Raw genomic sequence first — 18,450 nt, 5'->3', positions numbered from 1 at the left:
AAGCAAATACTTGGGCTTTTTTCAATTTATCACTGTTGTTGATTCTCATCCTCCCCTTTCATCCATGTGGTCACACCAAGTGCAGAGCTTTGTGAGTAAGACTTGAAGCAATCAGATAACACATCAGACTGATTCACTACACTCTCTACCTGAATGAAAGTACCACTGTGAAAGTGGACATCTGAAAGGCAGAGGCCAAATTAAAGCTTCCACCAGCACAAATCTGCAGTATTTTAGCTATTTGCAGAGCTAAATGTGTGTGGGGGTGGGGTGGACGGGTCTGCGTGCTTTTCATCCACATAAAAGGACAGTGGACCAAACCTAGAGGAGCCTGGGAAGCATGTTTTCGTTTATCTGAGATCATCACCCCTGATTGAGCTTCCTCAAGTAGAACAACTTCTAAGCTCAACTGGCGCAAATACAAACACCCTCACAGTGTGAGTGATTGTGATTCAATGCAAATGTCATCAGGAAAATGTTCAGCCTCTCCAGTATTTTGACATTGGATTAATAGCAGTGCAGAACAAAAAGTTTGGACTTTAGTAAAAGTAGCACAAAAAAATGATATAATAATTTTATGTTTGTTTGTTTGGTTTTTTTGACGGAGCAAAATTTAAGTTAATGAATGAAAAACCAATTGTTTTTGATGTTTTAAATTAATCACTGTGATTTGTCGACCATCACTGTTGCATTCTAGCTACTCTCTGACATGTTTAACAGCATTCTAAAATAAAAGATATTCCTGGAAAGAAAATGCCCAATTTTGCAGTAAAGTCATACAGTATTATATAGGTTTGATGGAAAATGTGTCATGTTGGTTTACAAGACTAAATGAGAGGATATGGAATTTTTGTCATGCGTGACATCAGGTTATAAAAAGAACTCAAGTCTTGCACGGCTGATCTGTTTTCAGCTTGATATTCAATCACGCTATTTGAGCTGACACGGGGATGCTCAGCATTTTCCAATCACCCAAGCAGTTGCTGAATTCTGATGAAAAATGTCTAGAGGCAGCATCAATTTACCCACAGCTAAACAAACTGTCAGAACATATTGTTGTGTTTACATTTGCTCACACTGCCTTGAAACAGTATGGACTCTCTCATATTAGCAGAAGTTCCAGACATCATTTTTAAGCCATAAGCCTCTAACAACACCAGCTGCAGCAATCCAAATATCACTTCTGTTTTAGTGCATTCTGTTCTGAGTCTCCTGCAGCATCTCATAAGTCAAGAGAGGCTCCATTTTACAGCAGAATGGATGTAATAAAAGAGCAACACAAGAGCGCATAGAAAATAACTTTAAACAAAGTTGAGAAAAGAGTGATAAAATGTACCTGGCAATGCTCCAGTCTGGTTCAATCTTCAGGACAGTGGGGTCTTCAGTGTAGTTAAACCTGACCTCTGGATTTCTAAGCTCCGCATCATCAATATCTACCAATACTGATGTGCTGCCCGGTGCTATACCAGCAGGGGTGACACAGACTATCTCACGGGCATTCCTCCTAGACAGACCAAATGAGCAAAGTCAGAAGGAAAATGATCATCCACCAAAAGATTTCAGTGAGGCTGAGTGTATTTAGGCTTAAAATTTATATTTGCTTAAAACAAAAAAATCTATGGACCATTCTTACTCCAATGAATATCAGATCTAATGAAAAGATTAACTTATGAGACAAATAAATGTATAAATACTTGGAGAAAAAAATACTTTGAAGAGAGAAACTATATTGTCCAACAGGGAGAATGAGTTTCAGGAACAAACAATACAGAGTATGATCTAGAATTATAATAATATTGCAATACTAACGAAAATGATGGCTTTTTCATTTTAATGCATTCCTCAAACACTGAGGCTCAAGCTGAAGTTGTGATATATTTAATCACTAACTCGTTGTGCAAGTAATTACCAGTGTCCAGCCTTGAAAACCAATTATTCCTCTTCTCTTTAAACCACATTGTAACCCACTTATTTGATTAGAAAATTACAATATTGACCAAATGTGCTTCACTTAACAATTTTTGAACATGAACAATCTCTAACCCTGCCTGAATCACCAAGCTTAGTGTTTTTCAGTGCTACGCATGGCAAACAATGCATGGCAGTGTACTGTAAAGTCTGTACAAATAAGTAATTTGAATATTTTCCATTACTTAAACATTTACACCTCATATTTGGCAGCTATGCTTGCTTTTCCCTATATAGGGCTCTGATACAAGTAAATTAAAAGGAGCACATTATTCACATTACGTAGAGGTAAGATAGGACAAACTGTATTTACAATAGGAAGCTTAGAAATCTTATAGTGAAATAACAATGGTCAAGGGATGATTGGAGACAATGGTTAAAGTGTGTTTGGATGTTTTCTTATCTATTTTCATCTTGGGTGGAGACCAAAGTAGCTATATAATCTAATATGTATTTACCACAAGTGGTTGCTGCCTTTCCAGGCCATGTCTATACAGGACCTGTGTGTCTATGAAAGAGCAAGCCATTGTGTGGTGTGTATCCCATTCTTTTCTGACTCTGTACAATTGTATTTAGAGAGAAAGAGTGAAAGAGAGATGGAGAGAGAGAGAGAGAGTTTATAAAGATAAATTGTAAGAGAAAATCTGCAAAACCTGCATCCAACTCCTTCAGTCTGTAACCATGGCAACTCCATTCACAAAGAACAGCCACAATATTTAAAGCTACAAACACATTGACACACTTCATCAGTTACAGATAAGGAGTACACAGATGTGTGTGCTGTGCATACAGCTGTTTTAAAGTGGAATCTGTTGGATTACCACAGGGAGGCTACAGCATCAGACTGACTACTGTGACATCAAAGTCAACATACAGTTACTCTATTCAAGATTAGCAATGACTGGCTAATCCTTGCATTTGACATGGTAGCAAATGGTGTGATTCTTTGCTTTTTTGAAAAAGGTAGATAAGGGAAAGCCAGCATGACTGCAAAGATATGATGTGTGTGTACACGACACATACTAATGACATGCTTACATGCACATGTAATATCTTTATATGAACCTGGGTAATTTTTAGTATTTTATTTACTTTTTTGTTATTATCTACAGTGCCACAAGTCATAATCCTAAATCTGTTTCAATAGTGTATATAATAATCTTTTTGTCTTATTAGTCAGATCCTAATCCAATTCTCCACAACACACATTCCACACAAGGATATTTATTATAGAATTTAGTGGGGGAAAATGTTCCTTACTTTTTAAAGAAGCAAGGCTGTTGTGCAAATCTGACTGAAATGTAGCTGCCTGCGTTGAGATAGCTTCCCTCAATGGTGATCCGGGTGCCCCCGGAAATGGGCCCCTGAGATGGCTGGATACGGGTGAAGTATGGAGTCTAGAAAGAAAAAAAAAAGGATATAGATTTTTTTCCCCAATGAAATATACACTGCATTTTATGTCATAGAAATTATTTTTAAAGCTAATTTTTAAATATTCTGGTGTTGATTTGTGTTAATATATTTTCAACATATTTTCAAGCAGAAAGCTGTCCTACAAACAAATATTATTTGGCAGATTTGGCTTTACAGCACTGGATAAAAATTTGGCTCAGGTACAAAACCAGTGTCATTACATCATCCACTTACAAAAGGGAGAAAAATAAACTTACCACAAATGTGAATGGCCTGGAGGAGAGGGCTCTGTAGTCATTTACACAGTCCCTCACACACACCTCAACCTGAGCTTCCTGGACCCTGTAGCTAGTGGCATCATTCAGCAGACACACAATTCTGTGAATCAGAAAGTTCATGATAGTTTAGTTTAACATTCTTATCTGACAGGTGCCCCAGTTTACTCCCATCTTTTTGAAGGAGTTCTACAGATTTCTGAGAGCTTCTGTTAGCCTTTCATCCAGGTTTTACCCCAGTCCAATGGCAAAAATGAAAGAGGTTTAAGCTATGAGGTTGTTTGTCTGCTGAACCCTCCCTGTACCTCCAGGTGCATAAAAAAAATTTCATGCTGGATTACAATGTATGCCTAAACTCTATATGACTTATATACTATTCCATATAGTAGGGTGTATATTTGAGTGTTGGTCATTTTGTCAGTGCATTTGCATTGATTAAAGAGACCAGCTTACTTCTCTGCGCTTACATACTCCTCCTCAACTGGCAAACAGGGAACTTTGCCCACCCTCACACCCATTTGGATATCTCTGAACTGCAGACCGAGATTTTCACCAAGGATGGTTACTCTTGTTCCTCCTTGTCGGGGCCCCGTCTCAGGGAATAGCTGGGTGAAGGATAGAGAAAAAACAAGGCACAAAGGAAGAATTATTATGTGATTATCCTGTGATTAATTTGTATAAAAAGGAAATACATTTTATTTATCAAAATCTCTAAAATTTTATCAACATTTTTGAAATCTGAAAAAATATTTTTGATAAGCATGTGCTGGTTGTGCAACCTGTGACTTAATTCACTTTTTGTCATGTGTCTTTCCATGTCTACACTGATAAAAAGTAAAAAGGCAGACAGACAGACAGACAGACAGACAGACAGACAGACAGACAGACAGACAGCTAGATAGATAGATAGATGGATGATCACACACACACACTGTGATCACACACACACACACACGATGATCACACACACACACACATGCTGGTGGAAGTGGCCGGGGGGAGGGCTCTCTGGGCGTCCCTCCTGAAGCTGCTGCCCCCGTGACCCGGATCCGGATAAGTGGCAGAGAGCGGAACGAAACGATGATCACACATTAAATTCAAGCTTTAATGAGGAAAAATCACCCTCATGGTTTAGAAAACTTACAATAACATGAAAAATATTTTCCATTTGGCTGATGGGAAGGACTAAATTGGTGTAATCATATGTGTGTAAATGAAACTTATTACTTTGATTTGGATTGAACAGAGGAGTTCAGTATAATTCTAAATCATGCCAAATCGTAATGTGATTTATTTAGCCAGATTATGGCGCGTAGCGGGGACAGGTGTGGTGTGACAAAACAAATATGGGGACTGATAGACGCTGGCTGTCATAACACTGCACACACTGTGCCATCACGGACATGCACGAACAAACATAATCCTTAACAAGCATCACAAGGTTATTATGCATAATCTGTCCATTACCCTGTTCTCATGTACTGCCTGGCTGAGCACACAGTACAGCGTGGAAATGAAAACTCGGCATCCAAATTAATGGAAGAGAGATATTTTTATACACAACAACAGATGTTAACAATGTGTTTGGGCAAGGAGTAGCGTATGGAATTAATGATTGTACTCCTCTGATTTGTCAAGAAAGTATTTGACAGGTGTATGATTTGCAATGTTTAAGTGCTTTGGACAATTTCAACTTTAAGACATGCTCAGGTTTTAAAGTTTTGATTGAGAAAATTAATGTGATTTTGTATCATTACACCTACTGTACATGCACACAACTAACCAAACATGGGAGTATTGATATGCAAACTGCTCTCAAACTACAGTTTAAGAGCAGATACAATCGGTATATGTACATAAAACAGCTCAGATGATGACAACAAATGTTCTATAAATACCCAAAGGCCCTTAGCCTATGACAGAAAGTTCTGGTCATTATATTTTTCCACAAAGTCTAATTCCATGCCCCTGCTCTTAGTATTGTACAGTCTCAGTTCGGTTCAAGCGCTCCTTTTGTTACAGGCACTGTGTTTCTCCACCCCTATATTCTTTCCACTGGTAAAGGTAGTAGCATTTTGGTATCTGGACATCACAGCCATATAAAACTAGAATGGAAGTTTGTGATTTGTGGCTTTGTGTTCATCTTTCATCTCTTATCCATCCTGTGATGAAACAATTGTGTTGGGGTTGAGACAAATCTCGATATATTCCGGGACCATAATGTAAACTGAAAATGGTTTGTGGAAGTAATGTGACAAACATCCAACAATATGACAGACTGCTGTAACCAGGAAGGATGGCAATTTTGTTACTGGTCCTTTTTGTTTTGTTAAGGAATACTGTGCCTCAGGTTGCTTTTCCTTTCAATATAGTAGTCAACATACATGCTGAAATACAGTTAAACTGTTCTGTGGCATTATTTCCCTGTTTTAATAATTCCTAATAATTATGGGCCTCTGTGTTGTTTAACTTATTGGCTGATGCAGCATCAGTCTACATGTGGATTACTTGGAGTGGTCATCATGCAACTTTCAGACACTGATGCGGTTGCTTGTATGAAGGGAGGAGACAATAGGATATAAAGAGCTGCTATCAGTGATTTCATTGTTTACTCATCCTGCTGCAGCTCAATCTGTTAGAAACAAAGAAGTTGTTAAGTATATCTAGAAGTACTCTGTTGAAATAAAATGCAAGCTACCTAAAATCAAAGGCAGAGCATTATAATAATTATAGCCATTTGATCAGGCATAGTCATAGTGAAAGTCACTTGACATAAAATGAGAAAAGATAAAAACCAAATGACCTCTAGTGACACAGATTACTCTATTAATAACAAGATAATCACCAGATTCATTAAATGTTCATTAGAGAAAAAAGTACAAGTGGCTCTTCTTTTTCTTTTTACCTGTTATAGCAGAATGTTTTCTTTAATTTTTTTAACAAAATGCATCTATTTTTCTTGACCTTACCCACTGGTAATTTAATTGAATCTAATCTTTAAAATAACTCATATAAATTAGTTTATAGAATGTTAGTATATGTCCAATAGACAGTGCAGACTGACAAAAACAAAATGACAAAGATAAACATGAACAACACATAAACAATGCTCTGTTTTAATCATTTTGAGAATGTAGCAAAAGAAGAGAAGCTACAAGACCTGGACAGATAAGCTGTCCAGAATCGTCGCTGTACATTTGCTGAGAAAGAAATTCAGTGAGCCTTCCAGAGCCAACAAGCAGCCAGAGCACACAGTGCCCCACATTTGGCACAATACATTTTTGAATTATTAAAATTTAGGCAGGACTACACGAACATTGTAAGATTTACAAAATGCTATAAAGTTTACTTCTCCCATCCATCCATCCATCCATCCATCCATCCATCCATCCATCCATCCATCCATCCATCCATCCATCCATCCATCCATCCATCCATCATCCGGGGTCGGGTCGCAGGGGCAGCAGCCTAAGCAGAGAAGCCCAGACTTCCCTCTCCCCAGCTACTTCTTCCAGCTCGTCCGGGGGGATCCCCAGGCGTTCCCAGGCTAGTTGAGAGACATAGTCTCTCCAACATGTCCTGGGTCTTCCCGGAGGTTTCCTACCGGAGGGACATGCCCTGAACACCTCACCAGGGAGGCGTCCAGGAGGCATCCTGACTAGATGCCCAAGCCACCTCATCTGGCTCCTCTCAACGCAGAGGAGCAGCGGCTCTACTCCGAGCTCCTCCCGGATGGCAGAGCTTCTCACCCTATCTCTAAGGGAGAGCCCAGCCACCCTACGGAGGAAGCTCATTTCGGCCGCTTGTACCCGTGATCTTGTTCTTTCGGTCATTACCCAAAGGAACGAAGATCAACCGGTCAATCGAGAGCTTCGCCTTTCGGCTCAGCTCTCTCTTCACCACTACGGATCGGTGCAGAGTCCGCAATACTGCGGACGCCGCACCGATCCGCCTGTCAATCTCCTGCTCCATTCTTCCCTCATTCGTGAACAACACCCCAAGGTATTTCAACTCCTCCACTTGGGGCAGGATCTCCTCTTTGACCCGGAGAAGGCACTCCACCTTTTTCTGGTTGAGAACCATGGCCTAAGATTTGGAGGTGCTGATTCTCATCCCAGCAGCTTCACACGCGGCGAACCGAGCCAGTGATCGTTGGAGGTCACGGACCGATGACGCCAACAGGACCACATCATCTGCAAATAGCAGAGACCCGATCCTGAGGTCACCAAACTGGACCCCCTCAACACTATGACTGCACCTAAAAATTCTGTTCATAAAAGTTATAAACAGAATTGGTGACAAAGGGCAGGGAGCGGACGGCCCGTATCAGGGGGCCCGGCACCAAATACTCTCGGAGGACCCCCCACAGGACCACCCGAGGGACATGGTCAAATGCCTTCTCCAAGTCCACAAAACACATGTGGACTGGTTGAGCAAACTCCCATGGACCCTCGAAGACCCTGCTGAGGGTGTAGAGCTGGTCCGCTGTTCCACACCCAGGACGAAAACCACATTGCTCCTCCTGATTCCGAGTTTCGACTATCCGGCGGACCCTCCTCTCCAGTACCCCTGAATAGACCTTACCAGGGAGGCTGAGGAGTGTGATCCCCCTATAGTTGGAACGCACCCTCCGGTCCCCCTTCTACTTAAAGAGGGATTACCACCCCGGTCTGCCAATCCAGCGGCACCGCCCCCGATGTCCACGCAATGTTGCAGAGTCGTGTCAACCACGACAGACCTACAACATCCAGGCGGATCTCATCTCAGGCCCTGCTTCCTCACTAGAAGGCGCGTTGGTGGGATTAAGGAGGTCTTCAGAGTATTCCTTTCACCGATCCACAACATCCTGAGTTAAGATCAGCAGCACATCATCGCCACTATACACAGTGTTGACAGTGCACTGCTTCCCCTTCCTCAGACGCTGGCTGGTGGTCCAGAACCTTTTCGAGGCCGTCCGAAAGTCGTTCTCCAGGGCCCCGGCAAACTCTTCTCCTGCCCGGGTCTTTGCCTCAGCAACTGCTGTCGCTGCACTCTGCCTGGCCTGCCTGTACCTATCTGCTGCCTCAGGAGTCCCACAGGCCAGGAAGGCCTGATATGACTCCTTCTTTAGCCTGACAGCATCTCTCACCGCTGGTGTCCACCAGCAGGTTCGGGCATTGCCGCCACGACAGGCACCAACCACCTTGCGGCCACAGCACTGGTCAGCCACCTCAACAATGGAGGCACAGAACATGGTCCACTCGGACTCAATGTTCCCCGCCTCCCCCAGGACATGGTCAAAGCTCTCCCGGAGGTGTGAGTTGAAGCTCCTTCTGACAGGAGTCTCTTCCAGGCATTCCCAGCAGACCCTCACAATATATTTGGCTTTGCCGGGTCTGTCCGGCATCCTTCCCCACCATCGGAGCCAACTCACCAGGTGTTGATCAGTTGACAGCACTACCCCTCTCTTCACCCGGGTGTCCAGAACATGCGGCCGCAACTCCGATGACACGAATACAAAGTCGATCATCGATCTGCGGCCTAAGGTGTCCTGGTGCCAAGTGCACATGTGGACGCCTTTATACCTGGACAAGGTGTTCATTATAGACAATCTGAGACGAGCACAGAAGTCCAATAACAAAACACCAATTGGATTCAGATCAGGGCGGCCATTCTTTCCAATCACACCTCTGCAGGCCACACTGTCGCTGCCAACGTGAGCATTGAAGTCACCCAGGAGGACGAGGGAGCCCCCAGAAGGAGCACTCTCCAGCACTCCCTCTAAGGACTCCAAAAAGGGTGGATATGCTGAACTGCTGTTTGGGCCATAGGCACAAACAACAGTCAGAATCCGTCCCCCACCCGAAGGCGAAGGGAGGCTACCCTCTCATCCACTGGGGTAAACTCCAATATACAGGCACTGAGCCATGGAGCAACAAGGATTGCTACGCCTGCCCCTCACCTCTCACCATTGGTAATTCCAGAGTGGTAGAGAGTCCAACCCTTCTCGAGAAGACTGGTTCCAGAGCCCTTGCTATGTGTCGAGGTGAGACCGATTATGTCTAGTCGGAACTTCTCAACCTTGATCATTATTTTAGTGTTGAGGTAAAAGTGCATAAATGTCTGATTAAAGTTGACTTTAACAGTGTGTATACTTTGTCTACTGTCATGGATGTAAAACAAACATACTTTTTGTTGTTGATATCATTTGTAATTAATTTCAAATAAATACAATAGGACGACCAAGAATTTAAACAACGAAGCAGAAGGTGACCGGGTTAATAACAATGAAAAGAGCAATTACAGATGTGCCTGGAAATTTAGAACATGAAAAACAGAAAAACAAGTTACAAATTGATTGAAACATTTTTAACATCTAGTGTGTATTCACTATTTCAGCTTTTAATGCATAAAATATTCAATGTCTCATATCTGGTTCTATTCATAATGATGTTGTTTATGTTAATACGTTTTGTGGTTATTAGTGAGTAAAATCTATTTGCATCAGTAAAAGCTTGTATTGTGCAGGGGCTTTCAATTCTATTTATAGTGCCAATACATTAAATAATGCCACTTATTGATAAGCAGAATCATCACTGATTTAATTACTTTTAGTATCAGAAATGAATCATTCTGTATATATAATTGTATAATTATTAATACCAACCGTTATGCATAATTGCAAATATAATTAATAATATGCGACTGATGGAAAAAAATGGTCTGCAACATACAAGTTTGAGACGCAATCAGATTTAATAGTTTTGATTGAGAAAATGAACATAATTGTGTACCTTTACACCTACTCCTACACACAGAGAAACAGATGCAAACACTTCCTTTACCTTGGTGATCTTGGGGTGGGAGCAGCGGCTGTTTCCAGAGGAGGCATGCATCCACCGTCCACTTTCAGAAAGTAGTAGAGCGAGATGAGGACTTCCCCCACTGGTACATTCCTGCCTGAGGGAGCACTTCTTGTCCTGGACACACCAGCCACATTCAAACCTAGGGTTGGCCTTCAGGCACATGCCGCAGCTGGCTCGCAATGCTCTGCACTTGTACAAGTGTGCTGCAAAGAACACAGTGAAAAAGAAAAGGTAATATTTTGTTGACAGATGATCTAATTTTCAGTTGTAATGCTATTAAATGTGTTATTGATACAAAAAGCTAGTTTGCTTTCTCGTGTTGTTCGCATAATGGCTCGTTATTATTCATTATACGGCATCAACCTATTCTAAATGATTGTATTGTACAATTAAGAAGACATTTTTTGTTGCCAGTGGACTTTCGATTCTCTATCCAAGGCATATGTTGCCTATACACAAATCCATTGAATATTCAACACATTTGTTTTCCATTTAAGAGAGAAATTTAAAGAATTGCTTTGTATTTAGTAGAGGTTGTATTCAGTTTTCTTAACTGGTTAATAAATTATAAACCATTGTCTGTCCTCACCAATGTATACACAATGAATATTTCTTACTTAGCACATAGAGCCTGCTTTAAATATTGGAATTTGCTAACGCTAAAAAAGGCTTTTTGATGAAATGCTGGAAGTTGAAACAATAATTTTTGCAAGCAATAAATCTGAACTCCTCCAGGGGTACCTAAAGCATTTCCCTGGTTCAGTAGGTTGCCCAAACTTTCCAGATATGTTTTGTAGATCTGGAAACGACTTATGACTGCGTACCTACAGACACAATGTCGGGGCACTCAGGCAACATGGAGTGGAGAATCAGCTCCTCTGACAACAATTATGAGCTAGAAAATGGGGGATTACCCCCTCCAGGACAGAGAGAAGTGCCCCAAGTGGAAGAGTTAAGTATCTTGGGATTTTGGTGACTAGTGAGGGAAAACTTGGGCAGGAGATTCAATGATGGAATGGGACAATGTCTACAGTACTGCAGATGCTGATCCAGTCTTTTGGAGTGAAAAGAGAGCTGAGGCACAGGGTGAGAGGATCTGTTTGACAGTTAATATAGACTGTCAGAGAAATCAGCCCCTAATCTATGACAACTATGACAAGATTGCAAATTGTAACTGATCTAATTAAAAAACAACAACACAGTAATCTTCAGAGTGGAAAAAAGGATAAAAACCTGGATAAATAAATAGCAACTGAAGCCAGAAGAAGTGGGTGGACACATTTTAACTAAACAGCAGCAAGCGCTGAGTATTAAAAAGATGGTAAAAGCCCAAAAAAGAAACAAATAACAAATAACTCCAATGAGAATACAGGTCAAGTGAAGAGATGTTTATTCCGAAGTTTATCATCGGTGGTACACTTCCAAACCCTGTAGATAGGTGAATTGGCTGTCACACTTGTTAAACAGATTTTAAATAAGATGAGGGCAAAAGAGAAAAGTTTAAAAAAAATGCTACATGTAGGAGTATCCTTGTCCTCCACCCTTCCCTCCCCTTTAGTCCCTGATTCAGCCTAATCTGTTTAGCCATGGCTCATCTTAAAAGTAGTGTGACACTAATTAATCTAAAGCAAATGAATGATTTAATTAACATTATCATCTCTTCTTTACACTGGGGCAAATCTGGGGTGGTGCTCAAGACGGATAATGCTGCTCCAATTCAAAGAAAAAGGACAGGATGGAGCAAGAGAGGATTAATGGGCAGTGGAGTGAAAAAAGAAGAAAAGAAGGTCCTTATGAGATTTGTATAACTGAGAATGGGTTTATAATGAGCGATTTGAAGTGCTGTTAGACCTTTAACATTAAGCATTGCATTTAAATATAATCCTCATAGGTTTTCTTTAAGGATTTTACATAACATTCCTACAGTGAACTGATAAAGACTGTTTACACACACACACACACACACACACACACACATGAAGGTCTGGGGACTGCCTTGGATACAATGTGCATTATTTACCAGAAAAGTTCAGACCTTTCACAGAATCTTATGGGGTTATGGGATGGCCTCTACTAAAACTAAATATTCAACAATCAAAACTCAAATCAGAACATGTTTTTGTGTGTGTTTTCAAAAACATATTTACTGTATATGTGATAAAGAGTTAATTAAAGCAGTTTTAAATTCATATAAGGACATTGAATGCTAAGGCTGTAATGACTTTTGCCTGTTGTTATTCAATGAAGGAGCATTGTAGGCAAAAAAAACCAAATAAATTAATTCAGAATAACAGAAAAAACAATATAACAAGGTCTGTGTCACTTCTGGGGCCTTTGAACAGGAACCAATATGACCAGCAATTGTATTCACTCCTGGCTGGAGACAGGACTCCACCTTCAGTAAGCTTAGAAATACTGGTGAATGTGAGACCGGTGATTTAAGTTACCACTGAAGGGTCCAAAAAGGAAAGCTTGATGTAAAACATAGAGCACAGTGCTAAACTGTGCCCAGGCAGTGACGAGATGAAGAAGCTGTATAATGTCCTGTAATCTAATCCACAGGAAAGCTATTTGCTTGCTTTTTTCTTCCTGTCATGTAAAAAATGGATATATGTTCCATGTAGGGTATAAAAACAGTTTTTCTTTCTCAAAAAAATAGAGTTCTTATGGTGACTCCAGAACAAGTGACTAAAGCTACAGTGCATGCTAAAAATGATAAAGCTACTAAAACATTTAGGCATGAATCAACAATGATACTCATGATAAAAGAGGGAAAATGAGATCAAATACTGATTTCACAACTGTTTTCTCAAGAAAACAGAAAATTTACCTCAGTAGTTTTTATAAATTCATGTGCATGGAGAGGGCACATGTCCCTACAGAGTGTGGCCGTGCTCCTGACTAGAATTATTGCATCAATTTGACAGTGTTCGGTACAATATGGTATATGGTGGCAATATGGTGGCAGATGCAAAGATGCACAATATCCCATAGACTCTCTGCACAGGACAGTCAACAGGACAGTTGCTTTTGCCATACAGGAATTGCTGAATAAATGAAAAATGAACAAAAAATGAACCAAAATTGCCTTCCACCTGTCCGTTCTCAGACAAAGGAACAAAGCGCAGACCTGCTGCTGGGTTGTTGCCCTGAATTGGTTGATAGAATGGAAGTGGTGTTGCACTGGCTATTTGTGAATTATATACTGTAATGCTCCTATGTTAGACAGCAAACTGTGCATGTGGTATGATTAATAGTATGCTGTGGGAAAAAAAGGCACAAAAAAATGAAAAACAAAAGACATATATTGACTACCAGCTTCTTTTCACATAAAATTATAATGTACTTACAAGACATTCTCAACATGCCTAAATAATGGTGAAAAATTCAAAGTTAAATTAATGTTGACAAAATGTTTCTCCACCGTTTGGATTAGTCATGAAATATATTCTTGTGACACTCCACTGAGCCCTTAATGCTTAGAAAGATATTTCAAGACAGACAAAGTGAAACATTTAAGAAGCAAATTTAAAAAGAGGAAAATGGAAATGAATTAGGCCAAGACCAATGAGTAACAAAATTCTAAGCAATCTGAAATATTAACTGATTGTCTGATATTTGTCAAAATGAGTCCAGACAAAACAGAGGAGAACCAGTAAAATAAGAACACAAGACAGATAAAGTTCAGTTTAGTCTCATTCTAGCAGGCCTTTTTTTCCTCAACTGCAACACAGTTGAGAACAAGATTTATATTATCTTGTGTAATGGAACATCTAAAATCATTACCCTCCACCACCCAAACTATCACACTTAATAAAGACTTTTGAATCAGTAATTGTTTTCCACTTAAGGCACACGTAGCAATTAAGAAATAATAGATGCAATCCCCGCATGTCACCTTCTGTTTTTGTTTATCAATTCTGTCCTCTCATCCAGCCCTCCGACCAAAGTAACATTAAGCAATGCATTTATCAACCTGTCACGCACCCATCGTTCTTCACTTTCCCCAGTTCTTCAGTATTACTATTTGTTTGTGTTAGACAAATATCCAGCCATATTCATTTCCTTAGATGTTTTTTTTTGCTCTTGTCAGCATCCATTAATTATTCTGTCTAACCATTCTTTTAATTGATTATCAGAAGAGTTTCAACTTTCTTCATGACAGCTGTCAAAAATGAAATTGTGCATCTCTTATGACAGGGAAGAAAGCGTTAACTTCATAGACAGTCACGGCAGAGTGATTCAAATTGTTGCACAATGTTTTGCCCATGGGCTTTGAGGATAAAAAGTAGAAACGATAAGAAATACGATACCTTGGATATTGAATGGGTTGTCAATAACATAGATTCCATTCCACACCACAGAGAGGTCCACTGGCAGGTCACTGATGTCACTTCCCTCATAGTCATACTAACACAGACAGAAAAACAGAAATATATTAATTATGAGAGAAAAAATGTGATTTTTTAAAAACTATTTATCTAAAAATTGGAAATTGTTATTGTGTAAATTGCATAGTGAATCACTTTTATTCATTCAGTGCAGACAGCAATATGGCCAAGCAAATCCATATTTACTAAAACAGACATTTCATAAATACACATCGGGAAATAGTGCAGCTATGGTGGTTGCCGAGGCAAAGACCCGGGCATGGGAAGAGTTTGGTGGGGCCGTGGAGAACAACTTCTGGACGGCTTCGAAAAGGTTCTGGACCACCATCCAGCGTCTGAGGAAGGGGAAGCAGTGCACTGTCAACACTGTGTATAGTGGCGATGGTGTGCTGCTGATCTCAACTTGGGATGTTGTGGATCGGTGAAAGGAATACTTCGAGGACCTCCTCAATCCCACCAACGCGCCTCCCAGTGAGGAAGCAGGGCCTGAGATGAGATCCACCTGGATGCTATAGGTCTGTCGTGGTTGACACGACTCTGCAACATCGCGTGGACATCGGGGGCAGTGCCGCTGGATTGGCAGACCGGTGTGGTAGTCCCTCTTTTTAAGAAGGGGGACCGGAGGGTGTGTTCCAACTATAGGAGGATCACACTCCTCAGCCTCCCTGGTAAGGTCTATTCAGGGGTACTGGAGAGGAGGGTCCGCCGGATAGTCGAACCTCGGATTTAGGAGGAGCAATGTGGTTTTCGTCCTGGGCGTGGAACTGTGCATGGGAGTTTGCCCAACCAGTTCACATGTGTTTTGTGGACTTGGAGAAGGCATTCGACCGTGTCCCTCGGGGGGTCCTGTGGCAGGTTCTCCGAGAGTATGGGGTGTCGGGCCCCCTGATATGGGCCGTCCGCTCCCTGGATGATATAGTCAGAAATCATGCTGTGCTCTATTTCAACTCACTCAACCATATACCAAAAATATAAACATTACTGCCAAAATATTTAATTAAACTTTCATTACTTTCCTCGCTTAAGTCAAAAAAGCAGAACCTAAATATGATGGATAGAGGGGATCTGATACATTAATCTCGATCCATAAATTAGATGACTGTTTGAACTACTCAAAGCCACTTCACATGTAGAACACAAGGGCCTGGATAGAAGAAAATGACCTCAGTAAGAAAGGGACGGAAGGAATAGGACAATCCACAAAAGATTTATTTTATTTATTTTACACAGCCAAACTACCACTTATTTTAAATATTAAGATACACAACCATAGGTCTATGTTGAAACTTTAAAAATCAATATGCCTTCAGTTAGCTACTTAAATCAGTCAGCTGATTAGACCTCATAAAAACATAACATTTTGCAAGTTTTTGAGAAAAGAGCTGCTAGTAGTTAACTTATAGAAGCATTTACTATGACATATCAGCAGTGGAAGAGAGAACTGAACAGGAACAGTAAATTGTGATTTCTGAACTGTTTGAACTAATTCTTCTTATTGTGGCCTGTCGTATCTATTTCTTAGTATGATTTTTTAAAACTGGAATATTTCCTTGCTGATCTGAATTAACACAGATGAGATGTTGCAGCTTGCCTTTGTGTTGTGCAAATAATTTTGTCCCTTTGAGCTTTTCGCAACTGCAGATTCACTAGAGCGCAAACATATACCTTTATGATGAATGAGTACCTAATTTTGCATTTTCTGTGACATCACTTAAATCTCTTGCAGTTCTATCCAGGATTTGTATTTTTTGCATTCTTACTGACACATTGATGGTAAAAATCTGATACACAGATTGTAAAAAAAAAAAAATCAGCATAGAGTCTAGCAAATAAAATGGGAGTTACAGTTCAACTGACATTGCCTATTATGATACTTAAAACATCAGATAAATGGAAACCACATGATTCGAGGCAGACAACAGAGGACTCTTTGGTCACAAAGCCAATGCTGAATGGCTGCTTCCTACTCAAACTGTGACCTTTAGCCTTACTCACATGAAAGGATACTGCGAGACTTTATTACGATTGCAATTACATCCCACTGAAGTCCCAAAGAAACCGCAGCATCCCTCCACACACATGCAAACACGCCCACGTACCCATCTCTCTGTGGTGTGGCCTCCATTAAACTTTAAGGGCTTTGACTTATCTGCAGACATCACAACACTGGGTGAGCTTGTTTTCCTGTCATTCCCTGCCCACCCTGCTGCCCGCTGCATCATGCTTTATTCATACTATCAAATGGTTTAAAATGCCGACACCAACCACACTGTGACGCACCATGACACAGCGCCATCCAGTCACACTCACCCACTGTGTGTTTCTTTCTTGGGGAGAATTGAGGAAAAGGCTAATTTATCAAAAATGTAATTTCCACTTTAGGCAATTTCCACAAAAAATGGCTGGTTAGGGCAGGGAATTCAGAATAGTGATGGTGGGGGTGTGGTTCCAAGAATATCACCAGCAAGGAAAAATACACTACTATACCATAATTTACTGTATGAGAGTAAAGACAACCCTAAGAACTAAGTATTGTTTTTTTCTCTCTCAAACAGACTTGCAGGAAGCTACTACACACATTTATCTTAAGACAGTAACAATAGGAAAGTGAGTCATTTTTAGATTATGCATTTTTTGACATTATACTTCCCCTAATGAATGGACATGAAGCAATCACCAATACACTGAAGCACACAGTTTTATGATGTATGTAAGAAATTCTACACTACAATCACTTCAATTCTGTTGAAATATTTTTGGTTCATCTGTGGTTGCAAATTTTACTTACTGTATTGGTGCCTTACAAGGTCACAATCCTGGCATTATTGCATTCTAATTGGATACTTCCTGGTAACTTATACATCAATTCTCAGCAAGTCACTGATTCTCAGCAAAGTATTGATGTAAAATGACCTCTATGCCCATAGGAAAAGTTGTTCTCCCTCTACTGAGAATAAGGGATCTCTGCTAACCTGCCATCCTGACTTCCCTCCCCTGACTGCCCAGAGCTGCTGGAGATGAGTAATCAGACTCATTACAGAAGCCTCTGGCCGGCTTCTCAATGTCACTGCATGTAATTAATCTACCTGAGCCAACTCACTGTGCCCCAGTCCCCTGAGAGCAAACGATGGGAGGGGAGAACAGGAAGTAAGGATGGTAAAAAAAAGGCTCCCATGTTCTGAAAGAATGCGCTGTAGCTTAATGGGAGTGTGACATTTGGAGCAAGGCCATCAGAAGAAATCATGGCCTAACAAATTTGATCGTGCCTCTATGCCTATTATACCGAATGCAATTTTCTGGGACTTTCACCAGCTGTGGCAATCTCTTGGACAAACAACACAAGCACTTGTTTGTGTCTGTGAAGATGACAGAGTTATCACACATTTACCAAAAAAATCAATAGACTTACTTCTTTATTGTAGCAAAACCTAATTAAATATGATCAGACTTTGATTTGATTTGAATTGAACAATCTAAACTAATATGCATGACAGAAGTTCCTGCATTCCTGTATAGCACTGACATAAGAGGGAAAAATGTTGGACCCAGTGCTTAAAA

The 18,450-nt window shown here is 40.5% G+C and overlaps 1 protein-coding gene across 5 annotated transcripts in view; it reads right to left on the bottom strand.

The window, feature by feature from the left end:
• Nucleotides 1-18,450, bottom strand: part of LOC130530404 (plexin-A1-like) — a 162,742-nt gene that overhangs the window by 32,611 nt on the left and 111,681 nt on the right. For all 5 annotated transcript variants that reach the window (XM_057041541.1, XM_057041543.1, XM_057041544.1 and 2 more), the window contains exons 11-16: nt 14,815-14,911; nt 10,481-10,704; nt 4,110-4,261; nt 3,639-3,759; nt 3,229-3,365; nt 1,337-1,504 (exon numbers count right to left, since the gene is read on the bottom strand). In XM_057041541.1, coding sequence (XP_056897521.1) covers nt 1,337-1,504; nt 3,229-3,365; nt 3,639-3,759; nt 4,110-4,261; nt 10,481-10,704; nt 14,815-14,911 — 899 coding nt within the window. The remainder of the gene's footprint in view (nt 1-1,336; nt 1,505-3,228; nt 3,366-3,638; nt 3,760-4,109; nt 4,262-10,480; nt 10,705-14,814; nt 14,912-18,450) is intronic.

The sequence above is a fragment of the Takifugu flavidus genome, chromosome 8 (assembly GCF_003711565.1).
Source record: "Takifugu flavidus isolate HTHZ2018 chromosome 8, ASM371156v2, whole genome shotgun sequence".
Classification (NCBI taxonomy): domain Eukaryota; kingdom Metazoa; phylum Chordata; class Actinopteri; order Tetraodontiformes; family Tetraodontidae; genus Takifugu; species Takifugu flavidus.
The sequence above is the reverse complement of the archived record's forward strand: the minus strand, read 5'-3'. Positions and strand labels throughout refer to the sequence as shown.